The following is a 19,108-nucleotide window of genomic DNA, read 5'->3' on the forward strand; positions in this document are numbered from 1 at the left end:
TTGTTTATTATTAAATTTAAATTATATTTCAAAGTGGGGACTCTTGAATATTTTACCCCTTTGGGAGAGTCGCAACTCTTCCTGTTTAAAACTAGATTATATTTTAATTTCTAGGAAATCGTTGCCTTTTGATATTAATCATAACTACTATTTTAAATTTATCGCTGCCCCTTGGAAATATACTTAACCTTTATTTGATAATTGCTGACTTCCTTAATATGCCTTCACTAATATGGAATCATAGTCTTTTATGCATTCGTTGTTCTTCTTAATATAATGTTTGCCCATTAACTAATGCTATTTCCTGACGCAACATCATAATTTTTTATGCAAGTATAACGGAACAAAATTGGACACTGTTCTGACATCCTCTGTGGGTTGTCTGCTTAAAGCAGGGAGTCCTTCAGGAGAAATGAAATTGGCTTTTATGTTCTCACAAAATTTTCAACGGTGATTACTGACAATCTGAAGCATTTGTTTCAAACTGGTGGATCCCAGATGCTGTCTCGGGAAAAATACAGAGCTTATAATTAATTCTCTATAAAAATAAAACTTTTCACCAAATAAGTTGAAAGGCCTTTATCCTCAATTTGATGAGACATGACAATGTTAGGGGATCCTTAACTTGTTTTATGCGATCTGCCTGATGAAAGGATGGAAATGATCATGGCTGTGATCAGATCTTTCTTCCTACCTTCTTCCTATATTGCGAATGTCCTTGGCTTGCCACACCTTCGACCATTCCATACTTGGTTATTGATTTGTATTAGTTTTTAGATGGGATTATTACACCTAGACCTACCTTGATCCATGTACCCATTCTCCTTATGGACTTGCAACCCATCTCTTCGTCCACTCCCCCATGTCCCTGGTATGCAATCCCTCCTAAGATCCAACCCCCAACTTTTCTCAATCCCAATTCTTTATGCAATCCCAACCTCATGGGTTCTCTTTCCCATGTTATTCCAAGTTCTTGTTCTTTCCCTACTCTCGACTCCAGCCCTCTCCTACTCTAGTCCTCAATTCCCTCCAAACCTGAACTCCCACCAAGCCCCATAACATTCTAGATTTCACACCAAAGCTCGACACAGACACACCCAGCTGCCCCAACAACTTCTAAATCATCATCAAGGCCTCGATTCAACCCCGAGAGGTGTTTTCACACCCAAAATGTGATTCCAAATGCATTTTTCAGTGCCAGATGATAGGACCTCGTGCAAATCACCATTAATGCAATTGGTGAGTTTGAAATGCCAGATCCCGTCCCCCTTTTTGCAAGTTGTTGAGCACCAATACAGAGACATAAATATAGAAGGTTCTCCCTCGTTCAAAAGGTTGGTCTCTATCGTTTCCAAACACCTATACGTGCCAGGTTGCTTCGCAGTTTCAAACTATGCTAATCCAATCCATTTTGGGAGCAGCAATATCTTTGAAATCAAGAGTTAATATTCTAAGTGATATTTGTCATGTCATTCTCCATGATAGTTTGTGCATTTTTAGAGGTCTTTGCAACATTTATTGGCATGAGTGTAATATTGGATTTAACAAATGTAACAGCATTCTAATGCATTGCAAGCCTTGTAATGGTCTTGTCAGTATTGTACATGGATTTAAGCAATTCTACAATGGATTATTAAGCATGTTTTGTTGTTAATATCACCATCTTTGGTGCATGTAAATGCATTGCTCATTGTTCCTTATGGTTTCAGCTTGTTTTTCCTTTGATAGACTGATTCTATTGCCCAATGGATAGGCAGCGCTGCAGCGGTCTTGGAAATATATGACCAGTCACTCTCAAAAATGGACAAATCATTCATCAGTAGTTTAGGATTGGGAGTAAAATTCTATGTAGTTCATGATTCAACAAATTTAAACAGGGAAATATCATTTGTAAGCTTTATAATTTTATCTATTTTAGTGAATCATGTCCTTGTAGGCATTTCCTGCAATGATGTTTTCATTAGCTATATAAGAGGTCATAGTAGTGGGCAGCATAGTTGAACTACTCACCAAGGCCCAAAAAAAAAACTCAGCAACTTAAAAAATTGCTTAAATATTATTAGAAATGCATTTTTTTTGCAAAATTCAATGAGGAGATGCATCCAATGAGTCAATAAATGAGTACACAAAAGAAACAAGCTAAGTCTAGATATATTTGATTGATTTAAATGCAAATTGGGTACAAAATGGCATCCTCTTGTGGAATGCCGATGGTTGACAGACTGAAACAAAATGAATTAGCAAATTGTTTTTGTAAAACTAAAAGTAAATATTACATCAAAACGTTTTACATCTTCCTCTTCCCAGCAAAGTGAAAACCAGGGGAGACATAGAACTAGAGGGTCTATTCCTAGGAGTCCGATGTGGCTCCTCCACCTCGCCAAAATGAGGTTGAGGGTAGCATCCCTCACGGGGGTCTAAGGGTGAGAGAGTGAGGGGTGGAGAGAAAGGTCTAGATCTCGAGGGAGAGAGGAGAGAGTGAGATAGAGAGTGGTAGAGAGAGGGGATAGAGGAAGAATGATAGGGAGATAGATAGGTCTAAAATTTGGGTAGATAAAGTGAGTGAGATAGAGAGAGCGAGAAAATGTTGATAGGAGTCTACTGATTACTAAAATTTGACTAAGTCTGAATATTTAAAAGATCTTCTAAAACCTAGAATTTGCATTAGAACTCCTAGAGATCTGAAACCACTCTCAAAATATTTCATGTATATATTCTAATAAAGAGAGTGAGACCGACTTGAAAAAAAAAGGATAGTTTTTGACATGTTTGGGCCTCTTTTAAACAAACTCGCTGAGTAATCACCGAAATCTCGCCAAAAAACTCAGCGAGTTTTGGCAGCGAGTCAATGGCGTTATTACTCACCTGAGCCAAAAACTCGTGAGTTTTTAAAAACTCACCGAGTTTTCGGCAAGTAATGCATCTATGGTGGGCAGTTTTGGTTTGGCGACAACCTTTAAGATCAAAACCTACATTTAGATATCACTACAATTTGTTTATTACACATTCATTTTTCAGCTATAACGAAAACCTTATTCATGTTCACTTCTAGGAATACCCTCCTACGTTTGGCTGAGCCCAAAGTGCAAGAGATTTTATTCACTCTCATCAATTGGCCTTTAATACTCCTCAGTTTGTTGATGAACCTCTATTTTGCCTTCAAGATGACAACCCTTGGCCTTGAAGGTATGAGTAAGTTCTCAGATTGTGGAGCAATTGTTTCGGTAACCAAAAAGTGGTTGAAAATCAGTTGGTCCATTCAATCAACCCAAAAAAATTGAGGTGTACAGGTCAACAATAAAAGATAAAACAGATGAACTAGCAATAAGAAAATATCTGCCACAATTTCCATTCTTAAATTATTTAGAAAAGACATTAGCATAGAAAACAATGTAAAATCAAACAAAGAAGGCAAGTAAACATTTATACATACTTTCAATAGGCTCTGATGTTCGTAGTCTCTCAGTTAATTTAAGTCCACTCTCCAGGTCACGCAGTTCAACCTAAATTCCATAATTAAAATAAGCTAACATACAGAATAAGAACTCTCTCTACCTTGATAAAAATGAACCTAACAAAGCCCGAATATGAGTGACCAATAATACAGTACAATGGTAGTCCAATGTAAACAATAAAATCACAAAGATTCCTGCTGTGTCCATTAAAGCATTCCAAGTTTGTTTTACCCCTAGAATCACAAGTATAGCTTGATTAACTAAATTCATTAATCATAATGTACAATTTGAGAATAGCAACAACATTGGTAAAAGTGCCCCACTGCTACATTTAGTTTTAAGACTGCCACCCAAAAATTTTGTTGACATATCCTACTCCTATAATCAACTAACTCACTCTTATAAATCATCAATTTTGTCCTTGTGAGTTCAGTTCCAACTCTATGATTCAAGCATAGAAAGAATGAAGAAAGTGTCGAAATAATAGCTAGTTCGGATCAAATATAAGTATTACGTGTATTGGGCTGGACCCAAACGCATTATGTAACTTGTAATTTGGTCTGGCCCTATAATGGGCGATGTAACTTGTGAATAGGGCTAACCCTATAATGACTAATGTAACTTGTAAATGAGTCTGACCCTATAATGGGCTTTGTAACTTGTAAATGGAAATAGGGCAGACCCTATCACATGTAACTCAGAATTTATATTGGTCCGACCCTATAGTTGTAACTTGTAATTTTGGGCGCTAAAATTATGAATGTATGCAAGGCCGACCTAAGTCAATCTAGGCAGACAAGTCACCTATATATACAGATCATTCTTACATCAAATGCATACGCTGATCCAGCGAATTGTCTCCACTATTCAGCAAATTATCTCTGCACATATTCAAGTGAATTTATACCTTCAGCAAGTGACCTGATCCAAGAGGCAGCAAACTCACTTTCAGGGACAGCGAAGGTGTTTTGGGGGCAGCAAATCATCTTCTCAGACAGCGTGCTGTCAAGTGGATGTTTCACACCAGCAGATTGCTTTACTTCAGATTGCTTTACTTGATTAGCTAACCATCTACAGCAAGAATATTCAGATAAGTTTGCCCTAGCACTGTCATACTGCTGTATGCCCTAGTTTGGATTATACTGCGCTGATATATTGCTTCAAGTGTTGAAGCAAAACTTGTAAGAATCATACTGATTTGGTCTAATACAATCTGAGATTTTGATTGCTGGGTTTTTCACCTCCAAGAGGGAGGTTTTCCCAGGGTACCCTTGTGTTCTGTGTGTTCTGTGTGTTGATTTTCTGTCATTGCTATCTGTTGATGTGTCTTTTGTACACGACCAAACACAGAATAAAATACCTAAAGGTACCTTATCCTCTCTTGAACAAAGTTTCCCAACTACTGAAGATCTTGCCGAAGGATCAGTCAGAGTAACTCCAAGGTTCTGATATGTAGGTTCTCTACGTATAGATAAGCTCTTCGTGGTATGATGTGATTTTGCTGGAATCACAAGGGGACTTACATTCGATGACCTGAGCGTCTGATTTGCTGGAATCACAAGTCCTATTTACTAACTGGAAAATAAAGAAATAGCAAAAGATACAAGGTTCAGGAAGTCTACTCTACTACCTAGAATGCGAGAAGATGGATGAATGACTAGGTGGAGTCCTACTGGGTTGGGTCTCACCATCAGGTTGAACAATTCAACACCAACTCAATGTGATCTTCTAAGGGATATTTCAAATATGTCCAAATCATACACCATCAGATACTGATCACCATTCAAGATAATGCGTGAACAACAGAGGTGTTATGACTCGGAATTAAGCTCGTTCTATGCCAGTTGACCACGGAAGGCGCTCTTACAGTCAGCAAAAGGCTAGTGGTTTGGACTAGGTAGATTCCACGTGAGTGCATTCAATAACTTCTTTCATTCAATTTAATTACCTATCATCTAAAATGAAGATTCGACAAGAGACCATGCATATTGCAAAGAAACGACACGTTTCACCATATCTTCAATGAAAAGGGGGTTCATTTACAATCAAGGCAACAATTTATTGCCTTCTCTTCCTACTTTACTCTAATTTCTATTCTATTCACTATCGATCATTAGCTATTCTAACCTCTATGAACTAACTATTAACCTTTACAAACAAGGAGCCAAGGCTTTATATAGGGAGCCCTTTACAAACAAACGGCTCTGATTGATTTAGAATCAATGGCTAGGATTACAAGATAAAAACCCTAATTAGGGTTTGTTACGACAAAATTCCTTAGCCAATTCGAAAACTACATTCCAGGAGTGAGGACCAATAGGAAGTAGGGGTAGGTGCCTCAAGGTTTGTGTTGTCCCCAATGAGTCAGGTACATTGAATCTGGACATGCTGAGGTGGACCAATCCGACTGGAGGAATGATGACTGGGATGCCACCTTGTCTGACACTTGTAACTTGGTTGATGTTCAATTTGATGAGGCTGAGAAGCTAACTTTAATTAACTCTTCAGAAACTATCTACTTCTTCAACGGACCTTTGCTTTGACCTCCTTTGTCTTTGATGAGCTAGATGGATGGTGCACCTTTCCTTGAAATGTTGGCATCGCCTTCCTTTATCATCTTGTGGTTCCTTCGTGTGGCAAAGTGAAGGTTCTGGAGGTAGCTGGCAATTCCTTGAACACCTTGAATCTTCCCTTTTGCCTGTGGAACGTCCTTGACGATGATGGACTAGAATTGGTCGTCCTTGCCTTGGCCTGGTTTTCTCCATCTACAAAATAAACCAAAAGGTGATTAAGTACATATGACATGTTCATTTCAACAAAGCATTTTCCACCTTAAATCATCAACAAGAAGACTTCAAAATAAAGTTCGCTCAAAATCCTTCCCAGGGACAGGCCCTATAAGAATTTCGCCTTGGACCATTTGGAAGGGTCGGGAACGATTTTTGCATTCCTGGCCAATTTAGACCTCATTCAACATTATCTCACAACTAGCTCTTCGCCTGGCCCAAACAAGGTGAAAAATAGGAGTTTCAAAAGATTTCGCCCTGGACCCTCTGGAAGGGTCAGGAGCGAAATTCACTATTTTGCTCAATTCCTTCAAATTCTTGGATCACTAGCAACTCAAAGTCATTCTTAGGGACATCTCCTTCTTGAACTTACCTTAGCCCACACTTGATCTAACACAAAGTTGAGAGAAAAGAGAGGTTTTGAGAAAATTCGCTCTAGACCCTTTGGAAGGGTCAGGAGCGAATTTCTCATTCTTGACTTGGTTCTTCATCCTTTCAATCTCATTCTTTATTACAAGACAAAATTTCATCGTTTTCACCCAAGGAACAAAGTTTTAAGCCCAAACAAGGGAGCAAATGAGGTTTATAATGAATTTCGCTCTGGACCCTTTGGAAGGGTCAAGAGCGAAATTCACACTTTGGGCAAAATCTTCACTTTTCAACGCTTTCAATCATCCCCCAAGGCAAGAACACAACAATCTACCTTCCAACATGCCTTAGAGACCAACACTTTAGCCAAAATTAGGAAGGAAATGAGGGTTATGAGGATTTTTGCTCTGGACCCTTTGGAAGGGTCAGGAGCGAAAATCTTGATTTATCCAATTCTCTCTCAAACTTGATCAATTTCAAGGTCCTTTCAAACTCTATTCATCATTTTAGGCAAGATAGAAGGTCAAATGGGAGATTTCACTCTGGACCCTTTGGAAGGGTCAGGAGCGAAATTTCCATTCTAGGTTGATTTTCACCATTTTGTAGTCTTAAACCTCCTCTCTAAGGCAAACATGCATCCAAGTCTCCTCAACTATGCCTCAAAAATCCAAAACTTGGCTATATGAAAGAGCAAAATAGAGGAAAAGGTGAATTTCGCTATGGACCCTTTCGAAGGGTCAGGAGCGAAATTCATGCTTTAGACAAAATCCACACTTTCAAACACCTCAAATCACTTCCTAAGGCAAGAATATGTCAATTTGCCCTTACCATGCCCAAGGAATCAAGGTTTCTAGTGCAAACAAGGAGAAAAAAGGTGTCTAAGGAGAATTTCGCTCTGGACCCTTTGGAAGGGTCAGGAGCGAAATTCACATTTAGGCTCAAATCTTGACTTCATTCCTCACTTTTCTTCATCCAAACAAGTGTTTTGCCCTCAATAATGCCTGGGAATGAGTTAGCTCTAATTTTGGGTCAGACTAGAATGTCTTATGGAGAATTTTGCTTTGGACCCTTTGGAAGGGTCAGGGGCGAAATTTGACATTTTGGTCTCTCCATCAGGATTCATGTATGGAATATAACATTTAAGTAGAAGACTTTAAGTTATATTCCATATATACTGTCAGGATGTTTGAGAGTGGTTTCGGACCTCCAGGAGTTATAATGCAAAATCTAGTTTTTGGAGGATTCTTCAGTTTTCCAGACTTAGTCAAATTTTAGGATCAGGAAGACATTCCAGACTTAGCCAAATTTCAGGGTATTTGAAGATCAGGATGACATTCCAGACTTCATCACTCACCAATTTGACCTAACTCAGACCTTCAAGGATGATACTCACTCACCAAGCAAGACACAATTAGCAACAAGAGCAAAACCATGCCCTAAGGAAGATTCTCAAAGAAACCCTAATTTTGGGCCCTCGTGGACTCACCCTGGCTCAAGCAGAGCCTGCCATCCTAGTGATTCCCCTGACAGCACTCATCATGCAAAGGCTAACAAACAAAACCCTAAAAGACCTAGAAAACAAACCCTAGAAGGCAAAAAGTAGGGGTCCCCATTTGCCATGGGGTGATGTGTGAATACGTCACAACACTATCTAAATTTAACAGTCTGATTCTAAAATTAACAGAAAGAAAATTAAAACCACAACTGTATTTACCACTGATGAGTATAGAACTTCCAAGACACTAAAGCCATAAAATGATAAGATGAAAAACGCCAAAAACACATTAAATTTTCCAACTATGAAAATGCGAAAAAGGAGAGGAGTAAAAATTTAATTTGAAAATGGAAATAGCATAGAATATCATTACAAACAATCGTTTCATCTGTAGAAATTGATCTAAACATGTATTTATATTCCCTGGGCCATTTTAAGTCAGTTTGGGCCATTTCAGCTAAGTTAAAAAGGAGCTCACACAGACAAGACTTTCCTCCCTCCCCCCCCAAAAAAGCAGCTTTCAAGAATCAAGAAAATAAATACACTGCACATGTTGACATTTGAGTCCTTAAAATTTCTGGTACACTTTTCTTATTGTTACCTGCGTTCTTTAGTTCTGTGCTCCTATTTCATAGTATTATTTAGTTACCTTTAAAATTTTGATTAAAACAAAGTTCCTGCTTAAATTACTTGTTCTCAAATGCATAATATACGGTAATCCTTGTTCTTATTATGTCCTACTTGAAACTGCATCTTCTCCTTAAGTTTACTAAAAATTGCATATACTTTCCCTAGAAATGTATAGCTTCTAGTTTTTCAGTAACGATTCCTGTAGCATATCACTGTTTTGCTATAATGACACATCCAATAAAGCCACAAGTTACAGAACATAGCAGGAAACTTCCAGAATGCCATGTGAATGATACTATTTTCAGGAGCTAGGTAAACACCTTACCTAGCTCAGGGACAGAACCTGCTAGAAAGAGAGTGTATTTTCAATTTTTCATAATGAGAGCTAAGAGGTCAAAGCATACCCTAGATCTCACCTGTACATCTCTCTTGGCCAATTCTTTGTTCCTCTGTGAAAGTAGACGTCAGGCACAGAGAGGATATAACAAAAAGCCTAGCTCATAAATCCTGAACTAGCTGATTTATCCTTATTACTATCCTAATTCATATTTCTCTCAAAGATAACTGCAACAGCCACTTATTTGGCACACCCGTTATATTTAAACAATAAACTTTGCAAGTTTAATTATCACCACTAAATATCCTTATAGCCTTTTAGGGGACAGAGGGGAGGGTTTATGAAAAACAGGGAAAATTTCAAATATAGGGAAATTTCAAATTATAAATGTATTCATATGATAACATTGATAACCGAGAGTTGCAATTCATAAATTCATATACATGATGTAACTTAATACGATGTAACTATAGTTAATTCAAATTGCTTTCAAATTTTCAATTTCATACATTCATAAATATAATTCATTGAACCTGGAATCAATAATCACTGTCAATATGGATTTTTTTAGGTGGACCAGTGGGGTCAAACTGCAAATCAGCTACAGCAAGTTACATGGACACCTGTGGTGATGCTGCAAGTTCACCTACATTCATTTGCCAGTGATTTGTAGTGCTGCAAGTGCACTTGCAGAAAGAGCCACAAGCATTTCAGTCTAGAACAAGTTCACTTTTAGCAATGTTTACTCCCTACGATGTGGTTTCTCAGACTACCAGAAGTAAACAGAAATTAACAAGTACATGAAATAATGATACAAATGATAATGCATACCAGACACAGCAGTAAAATATATCTTTATTCGCACATGCAATTATTACAGAGAAGAGACTAGAGATGGTCGGTCAAGGATTACAATAGACCCGACTATACCGTCCTACCTTCCTTGGCGGTACACAATATATTTAAAGAACCCAACAGTTGCCGAGAGGTACACAACCGTCAACCAACTGACACATAACTACCTGAGTGACAACCCACTTAATACAATTAATTAATACATTGTCAGGTAACCAAAATTATCAAACATAACAATACGCATTTTATGCCAACTACATTATCCCTCCCAAAAGAAAAAGTCGTCTTCCAAACGACAAGCAAACATCAAGTAATATTCAGGAAGACTAATGATAGACAATGACTTGGACTAGACAAGCCCAACTTGTAGTGTACCTATCAAATCAAATAGGGGTTTGGGGGCAATGCCCCCAATGGGGGTCTAAGGCCAGCACCCCTCACAAGGTCCCGGGAAAGCGCCCTCGTCGCCAATGACAAATTAAGACCTTCAAAACCACACGGAAATCCATGGCACACATGATTTTTGTGATTTTTTAAGACGCCAAAAACAATGTTGATGAAGCCAAAAAATGGATATTTCACAGTGTTTAACCACGGCCCAAGGGGCATTTCCACGTACGACTCATTCTTCACATACGGGCTTGACTAGATTTCTACGTATTGTTTAGTGTTTCCGTACGGTGTCTTTGAATTCAAGTACAGCTCCTCTGTATCATACGACTTCTCCTCTACAGACTTGACTTCTCTACTATCACGTGCGGTTCCATGTACAGCCTCAACCCATGCATAAAAAGTAGACTCACTAGAGCCAGTCGAGCACTGGACATAGCTGTCTAGATGATAGGCCTAATGAATGGCATCCATAATGGAAGGGTTTACAATTGGGCCCAACTGCTCTCTAACAAGATTCAGAATTTCTTATCGCTGGAGCACAAAACCTTTTACATGTGCCAACACGCCATTGGCCTCTTCCTGGAAGTCGTACAGACGCAAGTACCACTTGAAAAATGGGGTAAGTTCCAACCTCAAAGTAGGGTCAAGCCCAACAAACCGCCAATGTACTATTGGATACATTGGGACACACTTGGGAGTGAAAGTGCACAACCTACCAAGAAGAGAACAAGGCAGGAGAATAAACCTAGCATGGAGGAAGAGGAGAGTTCAAACAAGACAGAAGCTGAAGAAGAGGACAAAGAGGATGTGGAGAGCAGGAGTGGGGACGACGGGTTCAGGCTGGCACCCCACGACACTGACTTGGGAGAGGACGTGGAAGAAATAGAAGGGCCACGCTTGGGAGAAGGAGAAGAAGAGTCAACGGCAACGGAGGCGACACCTGTACGGCCTGAAGAAATAACACATACTCCTTCAACAGAAAGAGTTATTGCGAAAGTCAAGTTTGCAACGGCAAAACTACCCTCTTCAACACACTTGGTACCTCTAGAATCACTCATGATAGCTACACCCCTCGAGGAGGACACTCCCATGGGGGTGTTGTTCCAGCAAAGGGAACCTGAGGGGTCCCTGCAGGCACAGCAAGCAGGGCACCATGTGGTGTCTTTCTCGCAGAAAGTCACAATTGCACTGGAGGGGGTGGTACAAGAAGATAACCCTACGGAAGATACCCCTAGGGCCGAGGGAGTGGTACGACAAGTGACCCCTACGATTGAGGGAGTGGTAAGAGAGGCAGCCGAGGGAGTGGTACGGGATATCCCTACGGCGGAAGATATTGATGTAACACAAGGCAAGATACCAGGGAAGGACGTGGATGCATCCTTAGATAGCTGGCTAGGGAGATTTGTTGTAGCAGCACATGCACCCCCAACCCCTTCACCATGTACAATTGCGGCTGGCCAGGTTGGGGGTGAGGTGGTCGTGGAAGTAGGGCAACAAGCTAGTAAGGAGGAAAGCCAGAAAGAAAACACAAACACAATTATAGATGTCAAGGATGAGAGCATCCAGCTGGGAGAGGTAGGGATGACTGGTGTTGAGTTCGAGCGAGCTGAGAAGGACCATGCAAACAATGGTGTACGAGTGTCCAAACCAGACCCACAGGATCCATTGGGCTCCATCCAGAGATTTTTGGCAAAGTTGGATGGTTTCACAGATGTTGCGCGGGGGATTGCAGACTTGGCCCTACCAGTGGATGTAGGCACAATATCTGAGGCAGAAAAGCTCTTGGATTTCATGAGGATTGGATGCCAGGAGGAGTTTGCACGACATTTCACACAACATGGCTGGCCAGCTGAGGAGCCTCAGGTGATGGTGGAGAGTTGGCGCCAAACGCACACCATGCAAGGATAGGGGATATTTGGGCCCACGCTCCAAGGCATGGAGAGTTCTTTCTGAGAGATCTTTTTCCAAATGCGTAGGGCCCAAGCAAAACAAGAAGCTGCCAAGGAAGAGGTTGTGGGCATCCAGAAGGAGTTGGACCAACGAGCAGAACTCACAGCGATTGAGCAAAAGTTACGAGCTGCTCTAGAGGAGGAGGTGGCGCACCAGAAGACCCTTGTGGTTGGGCAGAGAACCAAGGTGGAGGGATTGAAGGACCGTCTGGCACTACTGATGAGCCAGCTGGAACAGAAGGACAAGGATATTATGGAAGCAGTGTGCATGGTGAAAACAGCCGGGGAGCACCAACTTGTTGCAGAGCACAACCTGTGGCTCCACCTGAAGCAACTTCGGCACCTCCGATGATAGGTTCCAGCATCCTCCACTACTCCAGGGACGTCCTCTCACCCTCCCTGTTCTCAGTAGTAGCATGATAGTGTTAGCCCCATTTTTCTTTAGTCGCCTGGACAACTTCTTCTTTTTTGGGGGGGCTGATGTAGATGGCAATTATGCCACAACTAAATAAAGTATGTTTTGTTATGTTTGAAATGGCAATGTAATGGGTAATTTGTCCCCGTAGGTAGTTGGTAGTTACCGGCAGTTGGCCACTCCACCAACTGACCGGGTGGTATATATTTTGGCATTGTACCGGGAATAGAGGATTATGATTGAAGACATATTTTACGTACTGTACAGTACTATCCATTACATGATGCAATAAAGTTATATCATTCTGCCTATGTTGTTATGATTGTTATTTGTGTTTTATGCACACTATAGTTTCTCTGTTTATTCCATGAAGTTAAAACATATTCACCATAAGGAGTAAACAAGCAACATTGAGAGTGATATGTTTCACTCCAACAATCAGTTTGACTATTTTCTAGCACTGTTGTTGCTCCAGTTTAGTCTGTTAGAACGCTCAAAATTTTGAATTGCTTCGATTGGGGTGATTTTATTGCTTGCAACCGAAATCGTGTTGAAATTTGGGGGGACGGTCGAGGGATGTCTGAGACGTCCCTGACCGTCCCCAGGACGGACAGCCATCCCCCCAAGTTTCCAGTGTCGTCCCCGTTTGCAAGAGATGTTTCTGCATTTTTTCTGAGTTTGGAAATGGGGGGGAAATATCCCCGTTTGCAAGAAATGTTTCTGCATTTTTTCTGAGTTTGGAAATGGGGAGGAAACATTCCCCCCCCCATCCTCAGACCCGTTTCCATCCCCAAAACACCTCTAATTCACCACATACCACTAGCTTTATCCCAACCCATTGTTTCATAGAGGTTACCAAAGGGGAGAATTACACCATTTGTACAATAACATTATTAAATAATCTTCTGTCAAGATATGCTGTTACTGTCTCACAGTGCATTGCTATAATAGTTCAATATTTGTATATTGGAGTGCGTTTAACTCTAGAAATCACCCTAACACCAAGAAGCCTTTACTAAAGTTTCTTCTTCCAAGGGAAAAAGTTTTCAGTGCCATAGAACTTAGCAGAACATACAACATGAAGCAAAAACATCCAAACTTCTACTAAGAAGGAAGCAATAGACAAAAAATTTAAGTTTACAAGAAAATTCCATGCTTTTGCATGTAACCTGCATAGTTGCTCCTCCTCTGCCATGTTGAGTGTGTTGTGCTTTTATGACCTGATTAACCAAGGTCAAATCTTCAATTCAATACGGTACAACTAGTCTATCAGAAAAGGCATTGCTCAAACTGAATTGACTAGTGTATTCAACATCAAATAAATACCATTCATATTAAATCCTTATAAGCTACTTATAGTTCACACTCAAGTCTTCCTTGGAACCTATAGCGATGGTTGGCAGAGGAAGAGGTGAATTAATCAAAAATAATTACCTCATAAAGGCACCCTGTCATGAAAAAGTCCAAGCCCAGTCAGCAAAGAAACTAAATAACCTCAGTCGTTATATCCAAAGAACACTTATTTCAAATCTGAATAAAATTGGAAGTTGACATAAGTTCATTCTAGACACATGGTATTTTAGTTGATACACTGACCATTTTTTTCAATGACATTCCCAACCTTCACCTACACACAACACACAAAAGAAACTGTCAGTTTTCAAGCAATGAGGTCGAAACATACCATAGTAAATGGTAAAATGACAGCATCAATTAATCTAACTAGTCTAAACCAAAAGAATGGCAATCAGGTGACTACGAGATAAAAAGTTCGAGCATATGAAATTCTTTATCTAAACACATGATTTGCAAAGTTCATAAATATTCTCTTCCATTCAACTTTTCCAATATATTTCCCCAGAATCTCCATTAAGATTTAATTCTACACTGCTTTACTCATGCAATCCAGGATGAGAAGCTCAGTGAAAGGCACTTGATCCTAGCGGCCGCACACATTATCACTCACAGAAACTAGTCAAATCAGACATGATAAAAACTTATACCCAGCTCAAACACACATTATGGAAGCAATAGCAGCCTACATTATCTTTATTAATAATAATTCAGACAACATACTTGCCTCACAGGTACATAGTCCAGCAATAGGGACTTCACAACCCTCCCAATCTCATATCTCTCTCTTACATACACAGCAGCAGGCTTATACATCAGCCAACCTTCTTACGTTCTCCTATCTCACAGCCAAGGAAAAGGATAGATGTATTTTATAGGAACAATCACACCAACAAAAGCTCTTCAAGCATTCTTTTCTCTTGTTTGACGCCGATTAAGGGTAGGAAGTTGCTTTGAGTGTTGGAAACTCAATGTTTAAGGGGTTGGCTCTCCTTAGAAATGACTGGATGCTTGTTGGTGTAAGACCTATCAAGAACTGCAAGCATTTTCTCATAGTTGAAAAGGCAGAGAAGGGCTGAAGAGATCTGTTCAAGCACTGAAAGCATTTTCTCATAGTTGCAAAGGCAAAGCAGGGCTGAAGAGATCTGTTCAAGCATTGTAAAGCTCCAAATAGCAATGATGGCAATGTAATCTCGGTAATGAATATCCAGACAGAGACTAGGTGCTTGGAAGCATCCTCTTCCTGGAATTTTTCACCGAATTTGGGGGTTTTCCCCACCTGAAATTGGCGTTTTATGTGTTACTGCATTGTGTATGTGCCCTCTTTTGATGATTCATATAATTATGGGTCATCTTAAGCATATGTTACTGTAACTTCCATGTGTTTTGGAGTAGTACGCAGCGTAGGAGATAAATTTATTGTTGAAAGTTAGCATTAAATCCATCTGTTTATGCTCGCTAGGTTTATTAACCCAGTGTTAATGAATCAACAAATGTGTTCAAACTTAGCTTATTTTTAGTCGAAAATGACCTGCAATTGCAATGAGATTATGGTGTAATGCTAACATAGAACAAATGTGGAATAATATATATGGTTATAATTGATTTTTAAAAATCTAACGATGGGTCAAGCTTACCTACGTTTTAATCGAAACTGACCTGCAATGCCCAAGGGATTGCGATGTAATGGTAACAGAAAATGGATACGGGTAAGTAGATATGGATATGTTGGACCATAACTGGTTCTTACGAATCTAATTGGAAAGCCTATAACTCCAGTAGACATGTGGCCAGATTCCCTTGTCCAAATCCTCGCTCCATAAGGACGGCTTGTTACAATTAGTAGACATGAAGCGAGTTTGTGGTGTTTGGAACTCCAATCCATTAGAACTGCCTATAACCCTAAGGATTCTACCTTGCATTCGAGATATGGCAATCTTCAATACGATTTAAGCTTACCCAACTCCCTTATAAAACTTGTTTTAGGAAATTCACTCCAACAAAAATTAAAAATCACAAAAAATATATGTAAATATTTTTTTTAAAATGCAATGCTTATGATAACATACATCGGTGCCTGTAATTTTAATTCCTCTGCATTGAAGAGCTAGCCAGGGGACGCCCAGAAGATTCTGGAAGGGTGATTCTCTGGGCTTAACTGATCTGCAGACACTCCGTTTACATGACAATGCAACATAAGAATTGGCAGCATTCCATATTTGTTTTGTTAGTCGCCTGCGAATTCCCTCCATCCTTTCTCAGCATATCAAAAGTTAATATGACCGTGAATGTCCCTGACGAGACAGTTCATGTACGTTGCGTACCGTGTTTTTCATCTCTTAAAGAAAACTTCGGCGTACCATACCTTTTTTGTATCAGGACATTAGGGGAATAGCACCGGCCGCAGTCATAGCTAACTTAGCTCACTTACAGATCTTAAATTCTAAGTCCGATTTTGATTTTTTTTAGTTGTCTTTGTATGCGACAACTAAAGATGTTCCAATAATCATAACTCAAAATCATTAGTACTTGTTGACAAATGTCTCAATAGTGGTGCACAAATGGGCCAATTATGAACAAAAAATTATAAAAAATGATCAGTTAATGGTACAAAACAAATTTATTAATGGTGTTTTCACTATGATGGCTATTTGGGGGTCAACATGACAATAAGGTGCCCTCTATTGGAACTATGTTATCTATTGGTGCTCTTCCCCTCTTGCATCCAAGATTTCTTTAGTTGTTATTAAGTTTACCTTCTAAGGACAGGTTCATAATATTTAATTTGCTTATAAATAATCATATTCAAATTTATTTATAATATGTATTAAAAAAAATATTCTTTTGTTAAATTCGAAATATAATTCATTTTTTATATTCTTATATTTATTTTTCATTTATTGTTATATGATAAGTAAAATTTTCAATCCAACATTAGATTATCTATTTATTTGAAACGGATTTGATTTTGGAGAGGTATATTCGTAAACAAGATAAAAGAATTTTATATTTGGCCTACTTGCATCACTATACCATTTTTAATAGACAATTAATCTCACTTCTCATTGGTTTTGATTTAGATCGAGAAAGTTGCAATAATATTTAGGTTATTCTAGTCTATTACATATGAGAGTAGAATTGGATAACAATAAAGTAGAAAAATTATATTGATGTTTATGAAGCTTGGAGCAACAGCTTCGCTCGATCCAATGAAAAAACTAGACAAATAACTAGTGTATAATAGTGAATATGAATGTAAACAAATACAAATGAACATCGCCAGGGCATTAGCCGTTTTCTATACGCAACATGCCCCCAACCCTACTAGCGGGATGGCCCATAGGGCGAATAGGCCGGGGCTACTCGGGGAGGTGGGAACTTAGGAGAACCGCCCGCCCCAAAACATAAATTCATTCACACATAGGAATCAATAATTCAAACAAGAATTGTAATCATAACTAAAATAATTAATGTCTTCATGAAAATTTATATCATTACATATATGAATAAAAATATTAATAATAATTTTCATAGGTGAAATTTGGAGGAAAATTGAAGGTAGATGAAAATGAGGAAAAAAAAATTGTGGAGCCCCATGTGATTTTCTTAGCCTCTCGTTTTTTTCAAAACCTATTTTGAATTCCTTAGCAATAAGCACTCCACTTAAATAGAAAAATATATCAAATTATCATTTTCTTATTAAAATTTTGAATGTAACCCTCCAGTTGCTTAAAGATTTCAAATTATTCTTTTCCCATAATTAAAAATTTGCATGGGAACACAAAACTCCTTAAAGATGTCAAATTATCCTTTTCCCATAATTGAAAATTTTCATGGGAACGACCAAATTGCTTAAATTTAAGCAAAAAAATGCACTTAAGTAGCTCCATGGGGACATGGAGTTAGTTTTTTTTTTCTATGTAAAGCAAATACTTATCTTCTGTAAAGTTAAGATGTAAATTTTTTAATTAAAAATATTCTATAATTGAATTATTGGCACTGTGATTCGTTGAGAAGTTTCGCATCTTATTCCAACTTTCAAATGTTGATCCGATGGTGTATATTTTGGAAGAGTGAAGGACATATCATATAATAATAATAAATATGTAGTTTGTCTCTAAATAAATTCTTCACATTCATGTCATTTTGATAACAAATTAGTTTGTACATCTTATTCTAGATTAGTTGCCTTGCGTAAATTATATAGTGCAAAGAAACTTTTTAAGAATCATAATGGTTCTTTTAAGATTTGAGCACAGTAATAATTGAAACATTAGGATGTTCTTGGCCTAAATGTTCTCCACTTAGAAGTTTTGGATTGCTTGTGATTGGTGAAACAATTCAATTCATTAATGATGACAAATTCAAATTAGTTGAGGTTTATGCAGAGAGAATAAAGGTTAAATATGTACCATAATAATAGAATTTGGATTGGATGTACATCATCCAAACAATCTTACTATGTACCTAATACAAATTGCTCCTCAACAACTAAAAAAATTGATTGAAGTACCACCACCAATTATTTTTGTATTAAGTTGTAGGATACACTGAAATAATAGACAATTAAATGAAGATTAATACTAGCAATCACAACTTTTTGTGCAATTGGTACATTTAAGAGGTGTTGAAGGTGGGCAAGTTCCAAAATAAAGAATAATGACAAATATTGAGCATTTATAAACTATTTCAATTATTTAGCGAGTAAACATTTTTTGCACTACTAAAAATGAGTTTGGTTATAATTTTGGGCTTTTTTTATATAATAGGTTTCCAATATATCTTCTAAGTGTTTTTATGAATACTGCTTTTGTTTTCTTTACAATAATCTATACAGGTGATTCATAAAAAACTATGTTGCATTTAAACTATATTACATAATTTGGATGAGAGTTTGGTGCAATTATATATCAAAGGTCGTATGTTGTTTGTGTTGTCCTCTCTTCAACCAAGGATCTCTCCAATAGTGGTAGGTTGCATTCTTTGTCATTTATCATGTACCCCTGAGTTTGGTTACCAATTTGGAATTTTTCTAATATAACGAGTTAAAAATATCCTTCAAAATTATCTA

At 38.3% G+C, this 19,108-nt stretch overlaps 1 protein-coding gene across 5 annotated transcripts in view; it reads right to left on the reverse strand.

The window, feature by feature from the left end:
- Positions 1-16,488, reverse strand: part of LOC131027473 (uncharacterized) — a 139,871-nt gene extending 123,383 nt beyond the window's left edge. Inside the window, exons 1-5 of one of the 5 annotated variants that reach the window (XM_057957555.2) lie at positions 16,107-16,485; positions 14,281-14,311; positions 14,119-14,132; positions 13,854-13,904; positions 3,434-3,503 (exon numbers count right to left, since the gene is read on the reverse strand). In XM_057957555.2, coding sequence (XP_057813538.2) covers positions 3,434-3,503; positions 13,854-13,904; positions 14,119-14,132; positions 14,281-14,311; positions 16,107-16,289 — 349 coding nt within the window. In that variant the 5' untranslated portion in view covers positions 16,290-16,485. Of the gene's footprint in view, positions 1-3,433; positions 3,504-13,853; positions 13,905-14,010; positions 14,134-14,280; positions 14,312-16,106 lie in introns of those variants that run through there. The other 4 variants (XM_057957557.2, XM_057957558.2, XM_057957556.2 and 1 more) reach the window with 4 other exon arrangements.
- Positions 16,489-19,108: the final 2,620 nt, after the last annotated feature.

The sequence above is a fragment of the Cryptomeria japonica genome, chromosome 4 (assembly GCF_030272615.1).
Source record: "Cryptomeria japonica chromosome 4, Sugi_1.0, whole genome shotgun sequence".
In the NCBI taxonomy this organism is placed as follows: domain Eukaryota; kingdom Viridiplantae; phylum Streptophyta; class Pinopsida; order Cupressales; family Cupressaceae; genus Cryptomeria; species Cryptomeria japonica.